This window comes from Dermacentor andersoni, chromosome 3 (assembly GCF_023375885.2).
Source record: "Dermacentor andersoni chromosome 3, qqDerAnde1_hic_scaffold, whole genome shotgun sequence".
Taxonomy (NCBI): domain Eukaryota; kingdom Metazoa; phylum Arthropoda; class Arachnida; order Ixodida; family Ixodidae; genus Dermacentor; species Dermacentor andersoni.
In genome coordinates, this window is record NC_092816.1 from 62,780,603 (window position 1) to 62,807,248 (window position 26,646).

At 46.5% G+C, this 26,646-nt stretch overlaps 1 protein-coding gene across 2 annotated transcripts in view; it reads right to left on the reverse strand.

Annotated features, from left to right (window-relative positions):
* Positions 1-4,690: 4,690 nt before the first annotated feature.
* Positions 4,691-26,646, reverse strand: part of LOC126546939 (uncharacterized) — a 30,093-nt gene continuing 8,137 nt past the window's right edge. Inside the window, exons 3-10 of one of the 2 annotated variants that reach the window (XM_055062869.1) lie at positions 26,196-26,252; positions 22,752-23,294; positions 13,444-13,612; positions 12,714-12,853; positions 10,809-10,941; positions 9,724-9,891; positions 6,141-6,272; positions 4,691-4,934 (exon numbers count right to left, since the gene is read on the reverse strand). In XM_055062869.1, coding sequence (XP_054918844.1) covers positions 4,731-4,934; positions 6,141-6,272; positions 9,724-9,891; positions 10,809-10,941; positions 12,714-12,853; positions 13,444-13,612; positions 22,752-23,294; positions 26,196-26,248 — 1,542 coding nt within the window. In that variant the 5' untranslated portion in view covers positions 26,249-26,252 and the 3' untranslated portion in view covers positions 4,691-4,730. Of the gene's footprint in view, positions 4,935-6,140; positions 6,273-9,723; positions 9,892-10,808; positions 10,942-12,713; positions 12,854-13,443; positions 13,613-22,751; positions 23,295-26,195; positions 26,428-26,646 lie in introns of those variants that run through there. The other variant, XM_055062866.1, reaches the window with a different exon arrangement.

The following is a 26,646-nucleotide window of genomic DNA, read 5'->3' on the forward strand; positions in this document are numbered from 1 at the left end:
AGGAACGAAGCTCGTATATTGGAATTACACCATAATCATTCTTGGCTCCCTGTGAGAAGGAACCTAAATGTAAGCGCAATATATTGGGTAAAAGAAAGAATACAGTATTGCGGGGAAGCTGGCGATGTCCATTGCTGCCTTCTTCTTGTCCTGGGAACCATTGAATGAACAACAACCACGACGACGATGACGACGACGATGACGACGACAACAACGACAACAACAACGACAACAACAACAACTACTATGGTGTCAAAGAGGCTCAACGTATGGAGAGTTGCAATTTGTATGGGCATTCGAGGTTACAGATTATATTTTCGAGATTATCTACTGCATTGTCGTGATGCTGGTTTAGGTCAATGAACATATCGTGCTTTCTGAAGAAAAAATTAATTTAGCTGCCTTTTCCTCCTGTGATGACAAGTTGTGGCTGCACTGCAACTGGGTTAACGAGAACACTACAAGAAGTGCAAATGGTGCGGATGGGTCGTTCAGCTAATGGAAGAATCAACAAAAACACACGTGCGCCTTTGTGCCTCAATCGACACAGTAAAGCGTAAACTGGAACGGGCTAAACAAAGTATGTCAAAAGAAAAAGAGACGTCCTCTGTAGAAAGAGAGACGGAAAATGCGCCGTGACTCGCCAAGCCCGAGGTGCCTTATTTCCTTCAGGTCATACGAAATATTTTAACAATGTTTCTAGACAGGAAATCGAAAAAGTAAACGAAATAAAGAATCCCTCCGACGAGGAGCCTCGGGCAAAACTGAGGTATTAGAAACAGTAACGGGCTCAGCGAGAGAAAAGATAGCTTGTGCAAATGGTATGCCAGACACTTGAACGCAAAATAAAAACAAAAAGTTTGTTTAAAATATTTTTTTTTTTTACAAAGCGCTGGATAGCATTGTTGCAAGATTATCTGAAGAAATAAAAAGAAGATATTATACATCCTACGGCTGCCGCTTATCTTTTCGAAAAATCGGAAAGCAATCACAAAACTATAAGAAAGGAAAGAGCAGGGTCCACCGTTTCACTCAGTCTCGCCTGAGGCAAAAAGCTCACATATTTCACGCATACAAAAAAAGAGAAAAAGCAAGGAGGAGAGAAATAAAGAAGAGAGGAAAAGCCTATTAACTGACATGGTCGCTATTAACTAATCACTGCTCTTTCACAGACTTTAAAGCCTTCTTTGAACTTCCCAGTATCCTATTCTACTTACAACGAGGCGCTTTTAGCGTTTTATTTTCTGATATTCATGGCTGTACAAGCACCTAAGTAGTCTACATACGTGGCCCGAATTTTCGTCATCAGAAAAAGAAAGCCATTAAGTAACAACACGAACTCGCATGACTGATTTTCAGAACGCACGTTATAAAGAAGGCACAAGCAGATAAAAGCTTTATCCACAAAAAAGAAAAGCAGAAAAAGAAAGAAAAAAAATGATACCAACATGAAAGCTTGTATTGCCTCGAGCGCTGAAGAAAAGAAGTTTTAACTGAATACAAACAATAGCGGTGATGAACGCTTTCCTAATATATTATTTACGCTTCATTCAACAACGCTCAGACAACCGAGCCTTTACATGTTACCATCCTTTGTTTACATTCACATAGACTTTCCGCAGTTAGCCCAGAACTACGGCGCTTTCTTGAAGACTTTATGTATGAAATCCTCAAAGATATTGCAGACGCTTTATCTTCCTATTTTGTTAATATAAATAAGAAATAAAGAAAAAAAACGAAGCGAAGGGTCTCGGCGCCAGCTTAAAGCATAAATGAACGCGCGATCACCTTTGGGTGGAAGGGCTATATGTATATGCTTTTATGCCTCACCTCTAATTAATTATACACGGCTAATTGGAGGTACGGTTAATTATTTAACTTTTCTAAGAAGTTCGAGCTCAGATACGCATTACACGCCGAGAGGGCGCGACACAAAGCGGGAAAGAAAGAAGGAATGGTAAACAAGACAATGACAGCCAGAAAAAAATACCGTAAGTCTGTCTACGTAAGCGAAACTTTCTTACCTTTGCAGAAACGTGCACTGAAACAGAGCACGTGGTGTGTGTGCAATTTACGGATTGCGAGGCGTCAATAATTTCGTTATCTGTGCTTTTTCTTGTTCCCCAGCTCTCTGGGTATTCCTAGGGGCCGCCATTCACGAACCAGAGAAAGGGTCTTCCGCAGTCACTTCTAAAGCGTAGCCCTCTTCGCTAACCCTCCCGGACTCTCTACCAAGTAGCCCACACGCATGAAAGCACAACACCGTTTTGCTACCCGTAGAGGTGTCCTGGCTTCTGGCCTTGTTTTTCTTTTTAAAGAGTTACGAAGCGATGAAAGAAATTTAAACATAAACATCCTATTGCAACAAGTATGCGTTGTCAAGACGTCACAAATCATTTAATAAAGGAACTCTTCGAGCTCAGTTTCCAAAAGCTTGGGGTTTTGCGCATCTGCTTGGTTGGTCGTTCGCCGAGTAAAGTAAAGTTTAGCGTTGCGTGAGATCCAGGACCGGCGCGCCGACCTTGGACACATTGGCATAGCAAATGGGGCCAATCCTGGAGTCGATATAACGGGTGGTGTAAGATTTCGACGGCCGATCCCACCACTGGCATACAGTTGTAAGATTTGAGGACCGTCCCACCGCTGTTACCAGTTGTAGGAGTTGTCGGACGATCTCGCCGCTGCCACCATTTGTAAGGGTTGAAGGTCGTAGAGAGGAACTTGGGAGGAACTAGGCGTACAGGGTTTACTTACAGAATTTACATATTAAACATGGGATACCTTTGCACAGTCTAGCGTGACTCCAAAATGGAGCCCGCAAGCCGAAGCATACAGCAAACGAGCACACAGCTCACGAGTACGATCACAGAGCCCGACGACGAGTACGATGACGAGCACACCTAGCAGCCGACAAACAGCCGTTTTTAAACACTTCAGTGTTCCCTAGATCCCTAGGTGAGGCAAAACGTTCGACGTCATCGTAAAAAAGCCGCCTCTCTGCGGGACGGTTTACACACACACACTCACACACACACTTCCTTGCGCGAGGTTCACGGTCCGGAGCTGACGTCAGACGGACTTCGTAGAACTCGGGGCTTGTGTCAGGAAAGGTGTCTTTTATTCCCCGAGCTGACCCCTGCAGCGTGGCCGTCGTGGTGTCCACTGTCTTGCGTCCCCGTAGTCAGGTGGTCACGCCCGATCCCAGCCGCGTGGCCGCCGGTTGTCCCTTGTCCGGCGCCTCTAAATTCCAGAGCTGCCGTAGTCCGCAGTTCTCTGAAGTAAGTTCATGGTTGGTTAGCGCTGTCCTCTGGTTCTCTGAAGGGCGCCCCCACCGCGCATCGATTGACGCACCTGCAGCGGGCTGAAATAACTATGCAGAGCAGTACCCCTGCAGGCCGATCCTAATAGTGGTCACGTGGGTCACATGGTGGGGGGCTCCCCATCTTTCCGTCTTCATTGCCAGGCAGGTAACAAATCGATATGGTGCAAAATGCTTCGCAGAATATAATCAGGTGCATGACATTTCCTTTTAGCCGCTTGACGAAAGCTCCGTTTCTCAGATTCCAACACGTGGTTCGGATCTGCATACTTTTCATGTAGTGTGACGTCGTCAATCGCCTTTTCTGACTGGTTAGCAGAGTACGTTATTCCAGTCATTTGTGAAACACAACCATTCTTGCGAGTGCGCAAGAATCCTGTGCTGAAGATCTATGCTCGTTTAAATCATTTTCTGCTGTGCGTACACGTCAAAAGACGCGTGAGAGAAATAAAAAACACAAGCAGCGCGCAAGCTTTAGTCAAACGGTACCGCGTACAGGGGCGTTCACTGGTTTTCGTTCACAAAAAATGAAAACCACGAAGTCCTGCGACAGAGCGTAAACATCAGAGTGAGCACTAACTTTATTATTCTCGACGAACGTATTGCGTGCTGCACGTCCAATAGTGTCAAAAAGATGACGCATGCAGTGTACGGTACGCAATTCAATGAAAATATAAGAGACCACGCAAATAGAGATAATGAAGCCAGGTCTAAGGGATGCAACTCAAAATCGCGAACGTTTGCATTGGTTACTAGAAGTGATGTTGAGTTGAGTAACAAATAAAATAGTAATACCAAGACATACAATCACTGCAAGCGCTTCTAGAGTTCCACACTATATCGGTCCGTCGTAGAAGTGAATGAAGGCTCGTCCAAGTCCCCGAAGCTAGATGACTTTTCCTCTCTCCACGATATTGTGGCCCCACACAAAGCACAAAGCACATAACAGGTGCAAGCGCGTGCTACAGCCAAAGGCAGTGATAGCGACTCCTTTATACAGGCGCCACTATAATTAATTCCGTAATTCAATTTTGAGCATTCTAGAGCTCCCATGTAAGTCTAACGTTTAGCCTGGTCGTGCCCACACAAGAGCTGTCCTACTATATCGCAAGCGTACTAGTATGCGAAAAAATAACGCTAGCAGAGAAGCAGACCTTGTTTTCACCCCCACCCCCCCTCCCAATAGAAATAAGTCCCAGTACTCCCTTTTTCTCTAAAAAATGCGCAGTGCCAATAACATAGTGCCGGAATTCTCGCCCAGCGTTAAAGTGTAGTGACCAGTCTATCGTCCGGCGTCGCACGTACAGCACGACAGCAATTCCACGCCTTCCACCCCCCCCCCCCCCCCCCCCCCAACCCCCCGATCGATGGCATGTGGATAATATTGTTCGCTGCACGGGCAAACGTCCTTTCACGGGCAGCCGGGGTCGGGCCGCGCTTTCAGCTTTTCGAGCGTCGTGCCAGAACTGTACAGGTGGATGGCGCGGATCCTGCTCCTGCCTCCGACCACGTTCGAGTCTGTGCCGGTGCACGCGTTCGCCCAGTCTTCGCACTCGATGTCGAAGAGCGCCAAGCTGATATCCAAGCTCTCGTACCGGTGCTTGACGTTGCACAGCTGCAAGCATTCCGACGAAGCCATACATGTACTTTTTCCCTCAATATGCGCACCCGACTAGTTTAAACAAAAGAAAATTTCGGTGCACTGAAGATTTGCACACGAAGTAGAGGAGACTAGTGGGATACATACATACATACATACATACATACATACATACATACATACATACATACATACATACATACATACATACATACATACATCTAGACAGACAGACAGACAGACAGACAGACAGATAGATAGATAGATAGATAGATAGATAGATAGATAGATAGATAGATAGATAGATAGATAGATAGATAGATAGATAGATAGATAGATAGATAGATAGATAGATAGATAGATAGATAGATAGATAGATAGATAGATAGATAGATAGATAGATAGATAGATAGATAGATAGATAGATAGATAGATAGATAGATAGATAGATAGATAGATAGATAGATAGATAGATAGATAGACGGACAGACGGACAGACATATCAAGCTTACAACTCTAACTCAGCAATGAAAACGATATCGCAGTTTTTTTTAACTGAGTCTGATGATACATCTAAAGCACACAAAATTGATGTATTATACACCGCCCTAAAATGAACAAGCACGGTGTCACGTGTGTACAGGCAAACAAGCACATCTCACTCGATGAGCACGGACACTCGCCGTCGTAACGCTGACGTGAGCAAGAACGGCAGCAGCAGCGAGCGAATTGTCCTTCGTGCTGCCTCTCGCTTCAACGCAAACCAAGAGGCGAGAACACAGCGCACACGAAGCTATGAGCCCCCGGCGAACCTAGGCTGTGCACTCATTGTAGATCGCTTTCAAGATAGGGCCCGCGCGCCAGCGCGCGGCCACGCCATACTCAGCAACCGCCGGAGTTGACAATGTCGCGCGCTTATACAATGTCGGGGTCACGTCGACGATCTACTGTTCCACTCAGTATATTCAATTCTGCTTCTTCTCATTTCATTGCAATTAAACAAATGAGCAAGTTTCAATATCTTCATTTTTTTATTTACTGCGGGCTTCTTGAACAATAAGATCATTCTTAAAACACTTTCAAAATAATTCTATCCTGCCTAAATCGGTTCGAAGTAACAAGGTTACACTTCATAATATAAGGAATTAAAAGTTTTGTAATGTTTGTGGTGTCGATCGCGGTGACAGGCTCTAAAAAAAAAACAGACTACTGCGTCGTCACCTTTTCCGTAACAGCTGACTGCACTTCAAAGGTCGTGATGAGAGCGCTGAAGTTGTTATTATAGGAGTATGCTGCCACGTCTGGTTGGTGAATAAGGAAAGCGTGGTAGTACTTCTTGGCGTCGCCGCAATACTGGAATAAAGAGAAGAAAGGAGAAAAGAATGACTATAACAATGCGCCAAGCCGATATCGACGGCCATCTGCTGCGCCAGCAGCAGTAACACGAGCGCTTCAATAGAAGGCTTAGGTTTCGAAATACGTTAAAAGCGGAACATCTGTCGCTATAGGCAACGCTGAGCCGATTTCGAAAAAATCCTGAAATTCTCAAGTCCTCAAATTCAACAAAGAAAGTTTCTTTCTGTGGACACCATTGCTCGGATATCATCGGCTTAAGCTCTCAGTTCTCTAGGGAAATAAATGAGAAGTTAAAAAAATAAAACTAGAAAGAAAAAACACACTCCTCGATAACTCGGCAACAAAACGAGATATCGCTATTTTGCAAATAGCAGCTGATACGGCGCTCAAATCCGACTAATTTGTGACAACTGTGTTTGATAGCTTGTTCCATCTTCTTTACGGCAAGCATGCCTAATGTTTTCTTTGTTTCGGCGCTCATATCTATGCTTTCGCCAGCTCAAGAAAGCGGGGAAGTACTGTGTCACTTATTAACGCGATAGCGTTAAGGGTCCCATGTCGCCGAAAATCCGGTGTCAGCGTCGGCGGCGTTTCCCGTTCCAGAAAATTTAAGCATATATTTAAGTATATGTATATGTCACACCTTGCTATATGACATGCGGTATATGCGTGTTATATTTACACACCATTCTATCACAAAAGTCCCTCATACCTTATCTTACGTTCTTGACGAAGTCATTTCTCCGTATTTTTAACATGCCAGCTCACAAACGTCATGAAACAAAACACCGATAGCGCATACCTTTTATGCTAAAACTTCACAGATAAATACACTAAATGCGCAAAGCAATAACAGAAACCTGCAAATGATTTTTTTTTTTTTTTTTTTTTGCGTGGTGGTGCACAGCCTCCGGGATCGGCGCACTTAACGGGCCACGTTTCTACTAAAAAGCTCGCCTTCGGGAAAAGCGTTCGCCTCCAGTATTTTCCGGTAAACATTACGGTTACGTAAGCTACGGTTAAGCGTGAGCAGCAGTCAGGAGTCCTTGAATGCTAACACTTTCCACTTGCAAAGGTGAAGCTTAAGCGTCCTGTATGCTGCCGCGCTTGTTTCACAACCAACACAAGACAGGTCAATACAGCACACGATACGTACACTGTAGCACGCTGCAATAAGAATCGTCGAAATTTCGCCATTTCTCAGCTTCGTTCGCTAATACGTGTTCGCTGTCACTACCGGCTGGTACTTTTATTGCGATAGCAGTTAGACGGACACTCCAACCGCTTTAGCACCGTCAGCGTCGCTCACACTGCCCCGATATCCACGGCGCGTGCGTGGCCCTCGCGGTGAAGGCTGGAAGGCCTACAGAAACACGCGCTGCGCTTGGTTGCAAACGTGACGAAGCCAAGTGGACGCACCGTCACGCTCCGCTCAATCGGCTCTGCCGAAGCCAGAGAAGCGTCCTATATAGCTGCTGGCACGAGCGGTCTGCTCACACACGTTTGTCTCGAGCGGCTGTGTTCGTGTATTATGGTGCAGATGCACCACGCTTTCAGATATATGTGCTCTTTAGGTGAGGACGCGCGCGAGATGCGATCGACCAGATAAAACAGCAATGGCGCGCGTCCATTGGCCCGGCGACGGCAGCGGGTACCAATCGGATGGGGCCACGCAACTTGAAGACAGAAAAATTGGCAGTGGCTTAGCTCGGCTATGCCAGGATATACGTAGCGAAAGCTAAAGCATATCATGGTTAGCCTTGGTTAATCTTGATTGCAAGTCCAGATTGGTCTGGTTGTCTAGCTATGTTGCGGCTTTTCTGTTCGACTGTTTCCTGGGCGATTCGTTTCCTCTTCATCTCGTTCCGATGTCGATTATAGGCTTCCTCCTGCTTATCGGAATTGCTGCCCTCCATACTGCCGCCTCAACTGTAGTTGCGGCGCACGCGAGCTCTCCTTCTAAATCCTCCGACATATTATCAGGCATGCGACGCAGCTGCCGAAGCGAGCGGAGGCGAGCGCAACGACGAGGAACGTGGTGTGACGTCATACCAAACGGCGGAGCCGAAAGGCGCGGCGCCACGCATTTCTTTTTTTTTTTTTCATTGTTTAACCTAGGTAGGACAGGCAGTATAATAGCAAGAGCTTGGTGGCACAACCTACCGCCCCGTTCTAAAGGGGGCGCTCATAACATCCATCCATCCATCCACACCTGTGGCTTAGTGTTACTAGTGGCGCATGCGCAGTAGTGACTAGGGAGCGAGAGAGAAATATCCGCGGTGATGCGCGCGTTCTGACGTCATGTGCATCTTCGGAGCACCGCCACGGCGAAATCGCAAGTTCGCGGCCAGTAAAGCTTTCGCTTTAAAAATGTTTTGTTGGTTTTATCTCCCGTTGGTACAGCAACCCGCGCTTCGCGGGAAATCCGAAATGACTGAGTGACGCGCAAAAGTAGGCCACCGAGACGAGGCCATGAAACTCGACCGTGAAATTCCATGGCCTCGACGGAGCAGATACGGCGACGCGATGCCGCCTGCAGACGCCGTTCTTTGGTTGCTTGAGTTATGCGCGCGTGCTTTGCCCGCGCAAGCTCTCGCCTGCGTTTTAACTGACGTTACGTCATCCCGCCGATAGGTATCCGCTGCCGCCACCGGGTAGATGGACGCACGCCGTTACTACTGTATCTGGGGGTGTACTCGGCGACTATAACTTTCGGCGATACTATCGCCTTGGCCACGCCTTTGCCATCGGCGTGCGCTGATTGCTTGTTTCAACAAAATCGGACGAGTTTATTGGCGGGTTGAGCACTAACGCCATCCGAATTCGCTCAATCAGCCAATCAGCGCGCGCCTGACGGCGATACTATCGCCGAGGCGACACTGTCGCCGAAAGTGATCGTCGCAGAATACGTCCCCAGATAAAGCGGTCGATCGCGTCCCGCAAGCAAGCCGAGAAGTATCCCCACCTAAAGAATATATATCTTGCACCGTCATATACACTGACCACAGCGACATTGACAGTGCCAAGCTAAATCTAATCCTATCGATTGAGCACTGACAAACACCGACGATTTTCCGTCGGTCTCGGCTCGTGCACCATCGAGCTGCGACACCGGTAACTCCACTACCGGCGTACTTCACCACAACGCCAGCGTTGTCAGACGCCCGGCGTCTGCCATGAGGGCTGTTCCTACAGCAGTTGTCTCGCGTATTGCGTTGCGCCATGCCGCCTCCGCGTGTTGTTAGAACACCGTGCGCGGAGCTCTAGCGCGGCGCTAAACCTTGCTGTCGCTTCGAATGCTTCGCCTACGGGAGAGATGGCCAATTTTTTCGCTTAAGAACAAAGCTGGCGTAAGAACTTTTTCTATGAATACTGGCCTAGAAGATGTTGCACGCTTGCGCGAGCTCCTATATTCCTACCGCCGTTTGATTCTAGTGTTACTGCTTACCGCGGCAGACGGGCCGGGCGGAGTGGCGTTGTCCTCGCACGGGTCGCCGTACTCTGCGTCCATCCCCGTGCTGGTCTTGTAGATGCGCGTGCACATCGACACCGAAATGGCGAGCGAAGGGTAATAGTTCCACGTCGTGCTGCTGTTCACCCAGTCCAGCACCTGGTACTGCGAGCAAAATGGGGTGACGAGCAATCCACGAGCGAGGAAGGAAGGAAAGCGGCGACCTCTAAACTGCCAACTAAATAGCAACCCACAATTATTTAGACGCTACTGAAGTATTTTTTTAGGTCCTTTCGTTTACATGGCAAAACAAACGGTGGTAATTTACGAAAGAAATGAAGGGCAAAGGTTTAGTTTCTCTAATTGTGCGTTAAGCCTTAGCGCTGCTAGGTGATCGTGAAGTACCCGTTTCTAAAGTATATTTTCGCCACGTATAGGTGATTTTGCTACAGCAGAAAGTCCTCAAAACTTGCTATGTAAAGCCTTTCGTGCTTTTACATCACAATCTTCACCCTAATTTGTTCGCCTATGATACAATAATTTCTGCAGCGAAGCCGCGAAAAAATCCATGATGTCGTGGTTAGTTTAGTGTGGGAAGTCCATTGTTCCGCACCCATGGACGCATTTTCCAGTTCATTAAGACTACGCTCAGGGCATGACTTATAGTTTTATTTTTGAGGGAGAAAAATACCCGGAACCGATGAATTAGCTCTTGTGTTGTTGTTAATTACAGCAAAACAAAGCATTTTTTTAATTACCGCAGGGTGTTCTGTTTACGTAATACACAAACTACTGGTCCCGTATCTTTGAAGGATGCTTTGAGCGACAGATGAAGATGCATCTCTCGGGCGCAATATCGAATCGGCGGAGATTTAAAGAATGCAGACAATGACTTGCCTAAACTACATCTGTGGGAAAATTAATCCACGGTTGAAAGGCCGGACGCATGTGGCGAGGAGTTCTCGCAGAATTGCTTCTCGAATGACACAAGTAGTTACCAGTTACGGAACTCGCGCAAGCTTGGCTGAGTATACCGGTATATATATATTTTTTTTTTTTACAGAATACGGGCAACCACTCACCATGTCCAGGGTGTTGTTGTTGTTGACGTCCATGAGTGGCGACGCTCCCGTGATGACGCACTGCGGGTATCTGGCGGTGAACTCGTCCTCCGTGAAGTGAGTCCACGGAAGGAAGCCGTCCACTAGGAACCGCCTGAAGAATGCGCCGTATGCCAAAAAGACGGCAGAATAAGCCAACCCACGCGCAAGTATAATGCAAACTCCGGAGTTTCCTACAAAAGCTACTAGAGCAATCTGGTGCGGCAATCACTCAGGTACGATGGTATAGAGAAGGCCATTAGATAAGTGTAATATCATTTACATAGGTCAGTAGTAAGAGCACTATTGCAGACGTTCTTCCCGCAACATCTGGCGTTCTCCAAAGATCGGTATTAAGTCCCCTCGTGTTCTTAGCATGCATAAACAATCTACCATTTACATGTTACCTCTCAGATTCGAATGTTTGCCGACGACTGTGTTATCCGCCAATCTATCGCTAACATGACTGACCACATTTCGCTGCATAAAGACCTAAGCAGCATTAAAGACTGGTGTGATCGCTGGTTAATGGTCCTCAACCTAACTAAGAATATATCAATGTCAGTTTTCCGTAGCCAATATTGTTCCCACTTAAGCAATTAGTAACATTCCCATTGATGCCGTTGCGTCTACCGGTGAAAACGTGTCCAACGTCTTGTGGTATCTGCGCTTGCAAATGGTGAATAAACAACAACAGCGTTCCTCACAAACAACCTAGAAAGCTTCGCGTAAACGTATTCTCGGAGCGTGCAGGATATGTTGTTTTTTCAGTCATGCGGCTGGTTTTGCAACGTTCTACAGTCAGGTGACATGGCAAAAACCACTATTCGCTGTAAAAGGCGCAAGGTGAATCCACCTTCATTCATTAGGAAAATGCTGCTCAAAACTTTTGTCGAAGTGCTTCGTGGCCGTATATGCTTGCTCCTGGTAAAATAATCTTATGGCTATGGTGCGGTCTCTTTCAGCTAAAGGGCTGCGCTAAACGGGCTGTTGTGGGCATGTAACACCCCGGGCAAAAACGATGCTCTACCACCATGCCTCATTGAAACGAAGGGTGATTCCTAATTTGCTGTAGCTGTCTCGAGTGGCTACCGGTCTGGCGGACGCCCCGCAGTGTTCACAGGCCCCTTTGTGTGTGTGCGTGAAAACCCTTTCCACGAACCAGACAGGATCCCCGGTCTGCCACCAGCAGAGGCACGCTCGTGAAGACGTCAACTGAGATAATGGAACAAGCGCCCATCCATAACCAGACGCCCTTTCCGCGAACCAGCGACGAGCGAAAGAGAAGTGATCAGCTGCCTACGATTCCCAGGACCCACGGGCTGCCGCCAGCGGAGGCACGCTGGTTAAGACGACAACTGGGAGAATGGATCAATCGACCATCCACAACCAGACGCCCTTTCCGCGAGCAAGCAACGCGCGAAAGAGGAGCGATCAGCTGCCTACGATTCACAGGACCCGCGGGTTGCTACCAGCAGAGGCAAGCTCGGGGAAACATCGTCCTGGGAAAGTGGGTGCCTCCGCCTAGCACTGTGGGACTCAGTGCATGCCACGTGACGTTGACGTGAACAAGATCTCGCCCACGATTTTAGTGGGCCTATTTAAAGGGCCCCGCAATGTACTTTTTCACTTCATTCTCGTCTTCTCATCCTTCACCAACCATTGAATATACCGTGCAAGTTTCGCACTAGAAATCGTCCCGTCCTTGCCTGGTCGCCATGGTCTACCGGACGCCTGCAGCCCACCGACAACGCCACACTACCCAATAGTAACGTCGGTCGAGCTTGAAGAACCACGCGTCGCAACAACTGGTCGGCAGCGGTGGGGTACGCTACCAAGGAGAACGCAACAGCGTACACCAGTAGGTATCGTCACTTGCTGACTTACTCCATCTGATGCGTGACATTTCCGAGGAAGGGCGTCTTATTGGCCGGCCATATTCGGATGCCCAGGATTACGAAGCCACCATGGGGTGCGCCGGGCTTGGGGCGACTCGCGTTCACTCTTTGCTGCCAGTCTCTCAGCTCCTGCACACGTGCGAACCCATCAAAGCAGACCACAAATAAGTGTCCGAAAAATAAAAAAACATAACGTCGCTCAAAAGTCTGCACGGCATCTCGACTACAGAATTTTTCGTCGCGACAAGAGCACTGGCCTGGTGTTCCATAGAGACGCCAGGACTACAAGAGAAGTACACGAGTGTGGTCCTAAGTACCTGCTGGTAGGCCATCCTGAAATCGTAGCGCCCGCGCGAGGGAGCGGACAAGGAAGGTCGCGTGCTTCCCTGCATTTTTGTGTCCATGCATGCGCTTGATAACGTTTAAAAATACGGAAGGTGCATTTGTGCGTAGCAGTAGAATGCTCATATCACAATCGCGTGCTTTCCTGTTTGTACAAAAAATATGAAGTTGTCCTTTGTTCTTTTTTCTATTTTTCATTGATACAGCTTCGACGGCAGAGAGCGAGCCAGATTCACAAAACTGGGTTTGAGTATGTGAAGAATTGCTGTCGCATTTCGAATGTCCGTTTAATGCATTGCTGGGTTGTGTTTGAGGGCATACTCTTTTTGCATATAGTGCTAATGCAATGGGTGCAAATATTGCGGGTAGGCGCGCACCTTCAATAAGTCGAACGCCGCCCGAACTTCACTCTCGATGTTTAGGTTTTCCCAGGGCTTGACTTCCAAGTCAAGGACGGCGTGGTGGTAGATGTTCTTGTTCCAGTAATCTTCGAGCTTTACCTGTCCCTGAGGATCCCTGACATGCTGAATAATTTCGGCGTTCCTTCTGCAAAGGTGAAAGAGTTAATGCTGATGAAATTGAGTGCCGGCAACAGGCAAGTGCTGCATGTCCCGGAATCGCCTTGCGGTTTCAAGAAATAGTGTTATAGCTTTCCGGAATGACGTCGTTTACTAAGAAAAGCAAAATGGAAATCCCTTTACCCGCAAGGTGCACAAAGACAGCTGGCCTGCGAAACGGCAGTGATAAGGGCACTGCGTCTTGACCAGTACAATGTTTGACCAGGTACAGACATTTCCCATTTTTGCCAGATTGAGCTCAAGGCAGAGTCAAAACCCGCATACCATTTTTTGAGCTACAGGTGTTGTGTAAATAATATAAGTGTGTACTACATGCTGAATCCTACGTCATGAGTTAAAACCTCTATGCGCAAGGTCGCGGGATAGTATCCCAGTCGAACCTGCTGCATTTTTATGAGGGCGAAAAGCAAGAATGCTCGTGTTCTGAGCATTTGGTGCACGTTAAAGATTCCTCAGGTGGTCATAATTAATGCGGAATACCCCACTATAGCGTGCCTCATAATCAAGTAGTGGTTTTGGCACATGAAAGCCAGGAAATTTTTTACGAGCTGTAACTACTAACAGCATGGTACTAGCAGCAGTCCATGTGTGTGTGTGTGTGTGTGTGTGTGTGTGTGTGTGTGTGTGTGTGTGTGTGTGTGTGTGTGTGTGTGTGTGTGTGTGTGTGTGTGTGTGCGTGTGCGTGTGCGTGTGTGTGTGTGAAATACCATAACGGTTGTTTGAAATAAACGTCTTAAAATATATACATGCATGTTCCACCCACCAACAGAAAAAGTACAAATGCACGCAACACGCATGACAGTTTTAACCGCGCATACAAACCAAAATGGTTCCCAGCAGGAAAGTAAAGGTTCGCCGCATCTTCCACTCCGTCATTTGTCACACGCACAGTTGAAAAAACAACGTGGACAACTACTCGCCGGTGCGGGAAGCTGATGGCAAACTTGGTGGCGGCAGTAGGTTGTGCGGCCATGGCGAACAACTTTTGCAAGTCCGCGTGGCTGTCGTCGACCAGAGTGTCCTCGCTGGGCCGCACGTACATCGGTATGAAGGCGAAGTCGCAAAAGCTGCCCGTGTCGATGAGGTCGTAATTCTGTGGGAAGGTTCCGAACGTGCACCACACCAGGTTGCGTGGCATGGGACCCGGCGACAGCATCACTGCGCGAGCAGCATAGCAAAAGGGAGCGCCAGCTGAAGTTCCACAGTGCACAGTGCATGGGTGGCGTCTTGAATGCTGGGATTGAGCGCGCTCGACGCACACTCAGCGTTTGCCATTTGTCGCGCTTTGGAACACATTTCAAGAGAATGCATCGTACGCACTGAAAATTTTCGCCGTATAGCGTACAGAGCAGATAACTTGTGATCTTGAATGGAATGGAGCAGCGCGAAAGACAGTGCCCAGTGAGCCCGACAGACGCACCACCACGTCCCGTCTTTTGCAGCTCTCGGATTACCTTCAAAACGTGCACTAACCAGCCTAGGTAAGCACAAACCTGTGATCTATCACGAGAAAATTAACGGTTGACAAAGTAAAATGAACGCAACCGAAGACTAGCGAGGACGCGACGAAATTATTAACATTGGTAAATTGTAAACACTAATAAAATTAATAAATTGACTGAGCGCGAGCTGATGATTCAGCCAGGGGTAATTGGAGATTGCTGGGCGAGGTCGGCGTCCTGCAGTGGAGATAAATTCCTTGATGGTTATGATGAAAATTGTGATGATCTTGAAATTTCTAAGATCTTGCTCGTGTAGTTTGGTAGCTTTCGGTGCATTGCAATGAAGCTAACGTCTTTGAACGGGCCAATGTATAATGCCCCTGTCACATGGCCTCTTTCAGTATACGCTGCCGCACGAATAAAAGCTATAGCCATGAAAGAGCGGCCACTCAACTTCGCCGCTCATAACCAGCAGGCAAAATGTAAAGAAAGAAAAGAAAGGCACCACGCCTGGAGTACGTTGTCTTCGGACATTCCTCCAAAGCGTGTTAAAGACACAGGCATATCTAAAGCCACTGATGGCGCGAATCACGAATGAATCCGCGAGTGTGCTCACGACTACCTACAACTGCGCGGCCGCAACGTGCCTAGCGGCGGCGACCGCGACAATGTTAAGGACTAGCTGGGCACCAGTTGCGCGGTGGTGCAGGCACAAAAAAAAGATTCTAAAGTCAACAGCGTTCGCTCTTATCATGCAAAAAAAGCATTCCCGGTTTTTCAAACCGCCAGAAACATTCGGTGTAAGAGGCAAGCCTCGTCAAGATACTGACAAGAAGTGTGGCCCTTAGGAAAGTGAATTTGGGAGCTGCCTGTAAATTTTCGAGCACAATCAAGGCACGCCGCATAAGTAAGCACTGCGGAATCCATGCAAGTCTTCTTTAAAAGTGATACGTGGATGGGGTTTAACTGGCATTATGTTAGACAGGCACGTACCCAGGATTTTTTTTCGGGGGGGGCCCACCACCTCCATCATCATCATCATCATCATCATCATCATCATCATCATCATCAGCCTGTTTTATGTGCACTGCAGGACGAAGGCCTCTCCCTGCGATCTCCAATAACCCCTGTGCTGCGCCAACCGATTCCAACTAGCGCCCGCGAATTTCCTAATTTCACCGCTCCACCTAGCGTTTTGTCTTCCTCGATTGCGTTTTCCTTCTCTTGCTACCCATTCTGTAACCCTAATGGTCCAACGGTTATCTAACCGGCGCATTACATGACCTGCCCAGCTACATTTTTTCTTCTTGATGTCAATTAGAATATCGTCTATACCCGTTCGCTCTCTGATCCAAACCGCTATCTTTCTCTCTCTTAAGGCACGTTCACACCGAAGGCGGAGCGGACAAGCGGACAAGCGGATCCGGCCAAGCGGCCGCGGATTTTCGCTTTGCGGAAAATACGCGGCCGCTTGGCCGGATCGCGCCCGGACCGATTTTTTCCGCGCGGATAAGTTGGCCGCTTTGGCCGCAGCCAATCAGAACCCGACACTGCGGAAGCGCTGGTGAAGGAATGTAAATGAATGTCTTTCTCTGGGCTTTTCGCTTCTGTTATTCAAAAGCGTCAAAACGGCAAGTTGGGCCAGTTGGTTGGGATTCATAGTAAGGTTTGTTACAGCGCAACACAAGACAAGGACAAAAGAAGGTATAAAACGACGACACGGCGCCGTGTCGTCGCTTTATACCTTCTTTTGTCCTTGTCTTGTGTTACACTGTAACAAATCTTGAAAATCGACTAGACAAGTGGCGAGTAAAATGCCAACGATCTCGTCTTCTTCGTCTGAGCTCATCATTTTGCAGAAGTAGATAGCGGACGGGAGCGCGTCGACCCACGAAGAAAAAAATATCGAAAGTGCGCGTACAAACCCAAAGCGCCGCGAGATGGTGGCCCGTCCCTGAAGTTGCAAAAGAAATTGCGAGATGCCCCGCCTTCCCGGCGGCGCGGATAGCCAGACAACGCGGCCGGTCTGAACAGGCGCGGGCGCTCGCCGCCTCGCCGCTTTGAAAATCAGCTTGTCCGCTTAGACGCTCCGCTTTCGGTGTGAATGTGCCTTTAACGTTGTGCCTAGCAATCTTCGTTCGATCGCTTTTGGCGCTGTCCTTAACTTGCTCTCAAGTCTCTGCCTCATATGTCAGAATGGCAAAATGCACTGATTGCACACCTTACTTTTGAATAATAATGGTAAGCTTCCAGTCAGGAGCTGGCAATGTCTGCCGTAAGCGATCCAACCTATTTTTATTCTTCTGCGAATTTCCTTCTCATGATCAGGGTTCCCTTTGATTAATTGACCTAGGTAAACGTACTCCTTCACAGTCTCTAGTGGCCGACTGGCGATCCTGATCTCTTGTCCCTTTTCCCGGCTATTTATCATTATCTTCATCTTCTGCATATTAATACAATACAATACAATCTTCAACCCATTTCAACCCCACTTTTACACTCTCTCTGTTAAGGTCTGCAATCATTTGTTGTAACTCGTCTGCTTTGTTGTTGAATAGAACAATGTCATCGGCAAACCGAAGGTTGCTGAGATATTTGCCGTCGATCTTTACTCCTAAGCCTTCCCAGTTTAATAGCTTGAATTCTTCTAAGCACGCAGCGAATAGCTTTGGAGAAATTGTGTCTCCCTGTCTGACCCCTTTCTTTATAGGTATCTCCCTGCTTTTCTTGTGTAGAATTAAGGTAGCTGTAGAACCTCTGTAGATATTCTTACGCGAAGGACGAGTCAGTAAGACGAGAAACTATTTACAGATTATATTTACAACAACGGCTGCAGCGCTGACCGGTTAGATTCATAGCGCGAGCCCAGTTCGTTCTTCCTCCTCTTTTCTGGAGTGATGGCGCCCACGCGCATCGGTCAAACAAACGAATACCAGACGCATGTAGCAATACTTTCCAAGCTTTTTACGTAAGCGTTCTGTACTCCTTGATTACGTAGTGCCTCTATGACTGCTGGTATCTCTACTGAATCAAATGCATTTTCGTAATCTATATAAGCCACATAGAGGGGCTTATTGTACTCTGCAGATTTCGCGATAACCTGATTGATGACATGGATGTGATCCATTGTAAAGTATCTCTTCCTGAAGCCAGCCTGTTCCCTTGGTTGACAAAATCTACTGTTGCCCTTATTATATTGGATATTATTTTGGTAAATATTTTATATAATACTGGGAGCAAGCTAATGGTCCTATATTTTTTCAAATCTTTAACGTCTCCTTTTTTGTGGATTAGTATAATGTCTGCATTCTTACAGTTTTCTGGGACCCTTGCAGTCGATAGACACTTCGTATAAAGAGCCGCCAGTTTTCCAAGCATTATGTCTCCTCCATCTTTGATTAAATCGACTGTTATTCCACCTTCTCCTCCTGCTCTTCGTCGTTTCATGTCTTGCAAGGCCCTTCTGACCTCATGGCTAGTTATAGGAGAGTTTCTGTATCCGGTTCATTACTGTTTCTAACTGAGGTATCGTGACTCTTCTGGGTACTGTATACAGGTCAGCCTAGACTTTTTCCGCTGCTTTTACTATATCTTCGATATTTCTGATGATATTATCCTTCTTATCTTTTAGTGCATACATCATGGTTTGTCCTATGCCAGGTTTCTTTTTTACTGATTTCAGGCTGCGTTCATTTTTTACGGCTTCTTCAGTCTTTCTCGTGTTATAGTTTCGAATATCAGTTATTTTCGCCTTGATCAGTTTTGACACTTCCGCGAATTGCGTAACGCTGTGCGGCCGCCACTCCCATACAACCGCGTAGAGCGCAGGACTCTGCGATTCTAGACGTACTGCGCTCGCCACGACAGGTTAGAAAAACACCCACATAAGCACAGCACAGAAGTGGCTACGTGAGGCGGTTCGACCGATAACTGTAGAAGCGTCATTCAAAACAAGTAATTGTTCTCCACTTCCGGCGGCGTTTTCTCTACTTCCTTTTTAAATAAAAAGATGTTGATCCATAAATATTCTCATAAACAAAGGTTAACTTTTTTATTATTCGCTTTTGCTTCCAGTTTGGTTGTTGCCTTGGCTCTCTCCCTTAGTAGATCGCTTAATTTCTCAACTCCTTGCGATTTTTTGTTTCCAGTTGCCAATTTTGCACGAAAAGTGCTATACGATTAGGGAAAAACAGACGAGGTAACGTGCGACAGTCATCTTGCTTATGGGTTTAAGGGTTATTTCAGGGTTTCATGATGGACGCTCTATCACATTATTTTATTTCCCACCTTATCTAACCTATATCACGTGTATATGGTTCCGGGTATCTTCCAGCGTCGCGGCGAGCCGTAACTTAAGGAAATAATGAAGCAAAGGGAAAAGTTAAACGCAATTGGCGTTTTCTCCGGCCGCAACTCGTTCTATGAGAGTACAGACCAGCTGAGTAACAGCCGCATCCCTCTCCTAGTCCCAGGATCAGCCTAAACAAAGAAGATTGAACTAACAAACGCAACAGCTATGCGCGTGACGGTTGAATAGATGGTGACAACTGAACGCATCTCGAGTTAATCGTGCGGGTGCGGAATCTATGAGAAAACTGTCCTTCACATTATAAGAGATGCCGATAACTACCGCCATCTAAAAGGAGGGAAAAAGGCAGCATAATGCTGACCGATGAATAGCTGCCAAGTCTCCACATTGATCTGGCGGCGCTTTAGGAATGTGTGAGGAGTGGTGGCGTGGGTGGGGAGGGAGGGGGGGGGGGGGTATGCCACTTGATTTCGGGGGGGGCCCGGGCCCCCCCGGGCCCCCCCCTGGGTACGTGCCTGGTGTTAGACCTGAATTCACTCAAGCTCGCTCGAATGTACGCACCTGACAGGGCCATAGACGCCTACACGCTTGCGACCCGTGGTGGCTTGGCCGTGTAGGCCGCCTAATAAAACGTAGGGCGTTATCTCGATGCGCCGTGCTATCGAGCGGTGTATCTGTGGCTCTCATTTATCGAATAAGCAATTCCGATTCAGTAACGGTCGTTTGCAATGTCTGCAAACAGACAAATGCAAAGCGAACAAATGCAAATGCAAAGCGAACAACTGCAAATGCAAAGCGAACAACTCCGTGCTGCAGTCAGGCGATATAGTGCCGAGATGACGCTGGCTTTCGGCCGCCATTATGAGGGATACATACATGAGCGGGTTCTACAGTAGCCGGTTATTTATACTCCATTGCGTGCTTGCACGTCTTGCGGTGTTTTTTCGGCGTCTTTCGCCTGAAATTCGACGTTCCGACCAGCAGCTGCTTTTCGGCGGTGCCGCTCTGCAAGTAGTGTGCCTACGTGCGCAGTTCCGGCCGCAAAAGTATACATAGGCCGACGCCGTTCAATGAACCAACTTCACTTGCGAAATACGCGTCTTCGTTGAATTGGCGACGATTCGCCCGTATTTCATGCACACCAAATATAACGGCCAAGGGCAGCGTTTTTCATTCACCAGTCACACAGTTCACCTAAAGGAATGCGTACTGTGCGCACGATCCGTTGCTCACACTGATGAGCTACAGTACCATCGTGTCGAGCCGTGTTACTCGCCTAACGCCGTGTCGCCGACAGCTGTTACGTTTCTTCACCCAACGGTGATTTGCATGCCGGGCAATGGTGGCTGCAGCAGGCTGCACCCAATCGCGTGACCGAATGCTTCAGCATTTGCGAGGCAACTTCGGCCATGCTTAGATGACCACGCGGGATCGCTACATCAGAACGCAAGATGCTGCGGCAGGGCACGCTTCTTCATTTGATTCCTCCCTTCCTTGTATAGTGTGTTCTGACAGAAACCTCAATTTCGTTATTATTGCGTCGTTATTATTTCGTTGAAGTAGTAAACATGCTATGAGTCACGAACGATGAATCTGCAACCTATGTATTGTGGCTACAGCCCTGGTAAAGAATTATACAAACGTTCCAGACTGTCAAACTCGTTATCCGTATTGTATCCCGGAATCGCAAGACAACTGCAAAGGACACCAAGCAGAAGTTGTGTGTTAATGGGAGGGCATGTTAAGTGTGGTGATTTTTTCACGTTCTTGGATTAATTAGAAGCGTTGCAAATAATTACTGAAGCCTCGTTTTTTTTAATACCTACTAAACCGTCCTCCCCGGGGTCCTATGATAAGTAAACGAGGCCCCTTCATGTTTATGTTTATCGGCCGATGTGGCGTAGTGGCTTTCGTGTTGCACTGTGAAGCCCGAGGGCGCGGGATCGAATCCTGGCCGCGGCAGCCGCGTTGAGATGTGGGCGAAATGCAAAGAAAGAAACACCCGTGTACCGTACATTGGGTGCGCCCTAAAGAAGCTCGGGTGGTCAAAATGAACCCGGAGTCTCCCACTACGGCGCGCCTCATAATCATATTGTCGCTTTGGCAACGTAAAACCCCAGAACTTAATTTTGTTTTCTTTTTATTTGGTGAAATTAAGGACCAGATTACAGGTCCAGATTACAATGAATTACATACGCAAGCCTTCCGAAGCATTACGAGTATGTTTTAAGAGCGGCGCCCGAATTGAGCCCGTTTCCAAAGCAGAACTGCTAGCTCCATGAACTTCAAATTTAGAGAAAAAAGGGGGAAACGACATGTCAAATCGGTGTGTGGTATGAAGTGCGTGATCGTCAAATATGGTCGGTGGAAAAAGTCCTTTAAGCAAGTGTTTCAAAGTGTCATAAGGTCGTAACCAGCTATGCATGCCAATGTCCCGAGAGAACTCTGCTTTACACATTGTTTATATTTGGTAGAAAACGGGGTTCATGTTAAGTGCAATGTTTGACAAAACGTTAATGTTTTTTTACCTGAATGGAATCGTTGCAAATTATTAGCGAATTGTTGGGCTTTTCTTACATTATTATATGCTATGCACGGTTTGTAAGAAGAAGCTTTCCCCAGTGTTTTCGGTGAAGTAATGAAGGTACTTTGTTTATAGGTATTTAAAATCAGGGGCAGGTTATAGGTAATCTAAACTGAATGTTCGCGGTTTAATTATGGGCTAAGCAGTAGATTCGTGTGCGAGCGATACGGAGCGTTATATTTGTGTTTTATAACCAACAAAGATTATAGCCTGTGGACCTGGCTGAACTTAGGCGGATGAATTACTGTCTTTAAAAAATTAACTGCTCGAAAGCGTCATATGTGGGCAAGCTTTAAAACGGGTTAGTAAATGTAAGCAACGCCTTAAGGTATATGGTTTGATCAGGCAACTGAAATCCGTAAATCAACCGCTCAAGATAAATAGCGTCGCTGGAAATCGGGTTGCGATTATGGAAGGTCCCACAAGTCTGATTTTTTTTGTGTGTGTGTGCAGTATTAAAAGGCTTCTGTCTCTGCAGTTATTGTTGTAACCTGCCGTTGTGCCATCGTCGGCATACAAAGAAATAACATTCTGCAGGAGGACCTGTTGTTGGGCTAGTTAACTTTACTTAACGGCATATTGTAGTGCGAAGGCACAATCGTAATGTCACCTGTGACGTGCGTCTCTGACTTCTTTGGGATTGTGCCTTCACGCTACCATATGTCGTTAAGAGAAATAACACTTGCGTCTTGGTATTGGCTTGCGCCACATTATAGCCATTTATATGTCTAAAGCTGAAAATACAGGTGCACCACAAGAAAAGTAAACTTACTTGGGGTGACTGGAGTGGATGGAGTGGATGGAGTAGGAGTAGTGGTTGTTGTGGTGGTAGTCGTGGTAGTTGTAGTGGTTGTGGTGGTAGTTGTAGTGGTTGTTGTGGTGGTAGTTGTAGTGGTTGTTGTGGTGGTAGTAGTAGTGGTAGTAGTGGTTGTTGTGGTGGTAGTCGTAGTGGTTGTGGTGGTAGTTGTAGTGGTGGTCGTGGTGGTAGTAGTAGTGGTAGTAGTGGTTGTTGTGGTGGTAGTTGTAGTGGTTGTTGTTGTGGTAGTTGTAGTGGTTGTGGTGGTAGTTGTAGTGGTTGTCGTGGTAGTTGTAGTGGTTGTCGTGGTGGTAGTCGTGGTGGTAGTAGTGGTAGTCGTAGTGGTAGTGCTGGTGGTTGTTGTGGTAGTAGTGGTAGTTGTAGTGGTTGTTGTGGTGGTAGTTGTAGTGGTTGTGGTGGTAGTAGACGAAGAAGTAGTCGTTGATGTGGAAGTAGTAGTAGCTGTAGTGGTAGTGGTAGTTGTGGTTCTTGGTGGCATGATGACGGTCGGATGGGGAACTGGAAAGAAGATGTGGTGCACACAATGCTTTAGTGCGAGGGACACTTTACACCATTGTCTTTTATTACATTGAAAAATTAACAGATCTCGATAATTCACATTCCCATTTTCCGTTTTGAAGAATAATGCCACCAAAACAAACAACTATACTCTATATTGGAAGCACCATAGACAATTATGGAAAACTTGTAACTGAGCTTGCTTTTAATTAGGATTTCTTTTATGGAAACAACCTTAATTCTTATGCATCCATATTATACCTGTCCAAAATTTCAGACCATCCTTTATTGCTTTATTTTTGAAAGTAGCATCGAGCAAGTTTTGCGGGCACCCTATGCACTTGCACGGGTGCGTGATAGGAATGCACCCATAAACTGCCAGCAAAAAAATTCCGGATATAACATTTCAATGCCATTGTGGCCACTGTGGAGCCATATGGGACGACGTCGACAAAAGAACCATTTGTCAGGCTGGTTTGTTCACACGTAAATATGCCATAATTGCGCGAACTAACACATTCCCGTAAGAGGTGTTCAACGTATAAATTTGCGCAAAAATAATTTCACTAAACTCAGAGAAGGCCACTTTGTGCCCATGGGTCGTGATTGTACGCAATTCAAGCAACGAGAATGAACTTTTCTGTATCATTCATGACTGGTGGGCCAGTATGAAATCCGCATGCCTTTCCCAAACGCAGGGTCTTCACTGACGAGGGTATGACTGCGACGTGACTACTGCACGTATTCTGTATGAATACCGACGTTTTCGTATGCAAAGTTCTCAGTATTGTTCTCGACAACTCGGACAACATTTCACCCTAGAACAGTGTCCTAGTACGTTATATTAATTTGCAAAGGAATGAATTAAAGTTATTTTTGTGGAATGGTGTTCGCTGCTACGCGGAATATTTTGTGTAACGGAACAAAAATTATATTCGCGTTTTTTGAGGAACTCATAGAACATTGCTTAACAAACTGATATTGTTCTCTTTCGAAGAGCAACAAGAAATGAACACGAAAAACACAAATCAGCACATTAGCACACATAGACAGCATAATTACTGAAGTACTCTTTAAAAAGGCCATTTGATTATATTGAAATACAAAAGTTCTAATGCTTGACCTCCTCCACTCGGACGCAGTTCGCTGCAACATCTTGCTCCTTCATGTAAGCCATGTCTTTCTTAAATGTTTTCTTTTTCCGAGTTACAATATGTTTAAAATTTCTATGAATTCTTCTCGAATGATTACTTATATGCAGGGTTCAGTGATTTCAGTTAAAACCCAAAAAAGCAGATCAAATTTTCGGAAACTAAGAACCGCAATAACTGTGCCCTATTTATTTCGATGTGATACAATATATTTAGACGAGTCATAGTTCTTTAATATACGAAGCAAAAAAAATATAGAAAACCATATTGGGGACGCATCGCACATGTCTTGCGACCTCTCTTGTCCGTTTTAATCCCACGACATCTCGTCATAGATGTAATGGGAAATTTTCGTCACGTGTTGGGACGCAGGGAGGCGTAGGACCTAACCTAATTTTGCCTCGACCTTTGCTTAGGCCGACCTGCGCTCCCCATGCCCCCGGTGGCGAGGGCTCTTTCCTCGCCACCGGCTACCTGTCAAGCCAACGGCGGCTGGTTTATTACATAATTTGTTTTGTTGAACGACATTAAGTATACTGAAAAATAAATCTCCCTGCGCGGCAGGCAGGCTAGTCTCAGCTGAGATCAAAACACCAGCAGTTATACAAGCCCCTCTCTGCCCTGTGAAGGATGCCTTCAGGATTGCACGTTTTCTCGCACGTCAGCCCACTTTTGGACATGAATGCCTACTCATTTCATATTCCAGTACTAGCGTTTCTTTGCCAGACCGTAGGGCAGGCAAACGGAGCGTGATCTCTCTTCCTTTTGTCTCTGTACGTTATCTCCTAAGGTAATAGCTTAAATCCTTGAGAAAAGGCTTTATCTGAGGAGCTCCGATATAAAATAGATGGGAACGACGGATAAGTTGTTTTTCTTGACAACTGCTGCACTGAATGTTATGAGATACGTCGCATTTAACCGACAAAGTAAAACTTTACCGACAATTTAAATCCAAATTTAACGAAGATGCCATTTCTTTTAAACATCGTTGACTTTCTAAACATTACATAAAAACTGAGGAACTATGTCACTTAGCAATAAATAAATCTATCTAAACTCTGTAAGGCACATATTGAGACATATAAAGCGGACACAACTGATATACTATAAAGCACTCAGAAATATGCCACTAATGCGCGAGCGGTACCTCCGCAAAACCGTCATAAATATTGTAACGATCTCACGTAAGTTGTATCTCACATATCACGTTTGTCTGATTTATATTCTCTAAGCTAGCCAGTTGCAATACTGCGATACGTGTTTCTGGAACCCAGTTATAGTTTGTAAACTTCGTGCTTCGAGTGGCTCTTCAAGTGCTGGCCCTAAATCAAAACTCTGTTTCCTACGGTCGTGTAGAACTGAGCTTCCTCCATTAAACGGTACACCTTCCATCCAAATCGGCCGAGCGGCTTTATACTGAGACGGGAGCGTTTTTACGCTTCACACAAATTTAAACAGGAAAATCGGCGAACTTCTTACTCGTCAGGAGGATGAACACGGCGTAGCATAAGAGCGCCAGCACGAGAATCACGAACACGCAGAGCATTGCAATGACCCATTTCGCTTGCCTGCGTGAGCGAGGTATCATCATCATCACCATCATCATCATCATCATCATCATCATCGTCGTCGTCGTCGTTGTCGTCACATTATTATGATCAGTGTTAATATTATTACGACCGCTACAGCCACTGGCTATAACGGTTTTTTTTTTCCTTGAGCGACCATAAAAAGTTGGCAGTATACGTACTGTGGTATTTCGGACACGGGTGAACGAGACCTGCCTCCGACGTAGGACGTCATCGGGCTGCAAAACAACGCCGCAAGCCTCATTCTGTGATGAGCAGTAAAACTCCACAACATACGCTCGTTATTCGAGTTTAGTTGACATGTGGACAGCACTAGCAGGAGACCGAACTGCAGGTCACTCAGAGGTAAAACAAATCAGAGCTCTCTTTCTAAGCTCAAATAGGTCAAGCATTTTCCCCAAGCTTTGCCGAATGCGCCGAAGTCGACAAACAAGGACACCAAGAAAGCATAGGGGAATTATCCGTATTTCATAATTGAATTAAAGAAATGATAAATAAATGGAGATGAAAGTGGATTGGAAACGGTGCCGCGGTAGGTCAGTTGGCAAGAGCATCGCACGCGTAATGCGAAGACGCGGGTTCATATCCCACCAGCGGCCGTTTGTTCTTTCA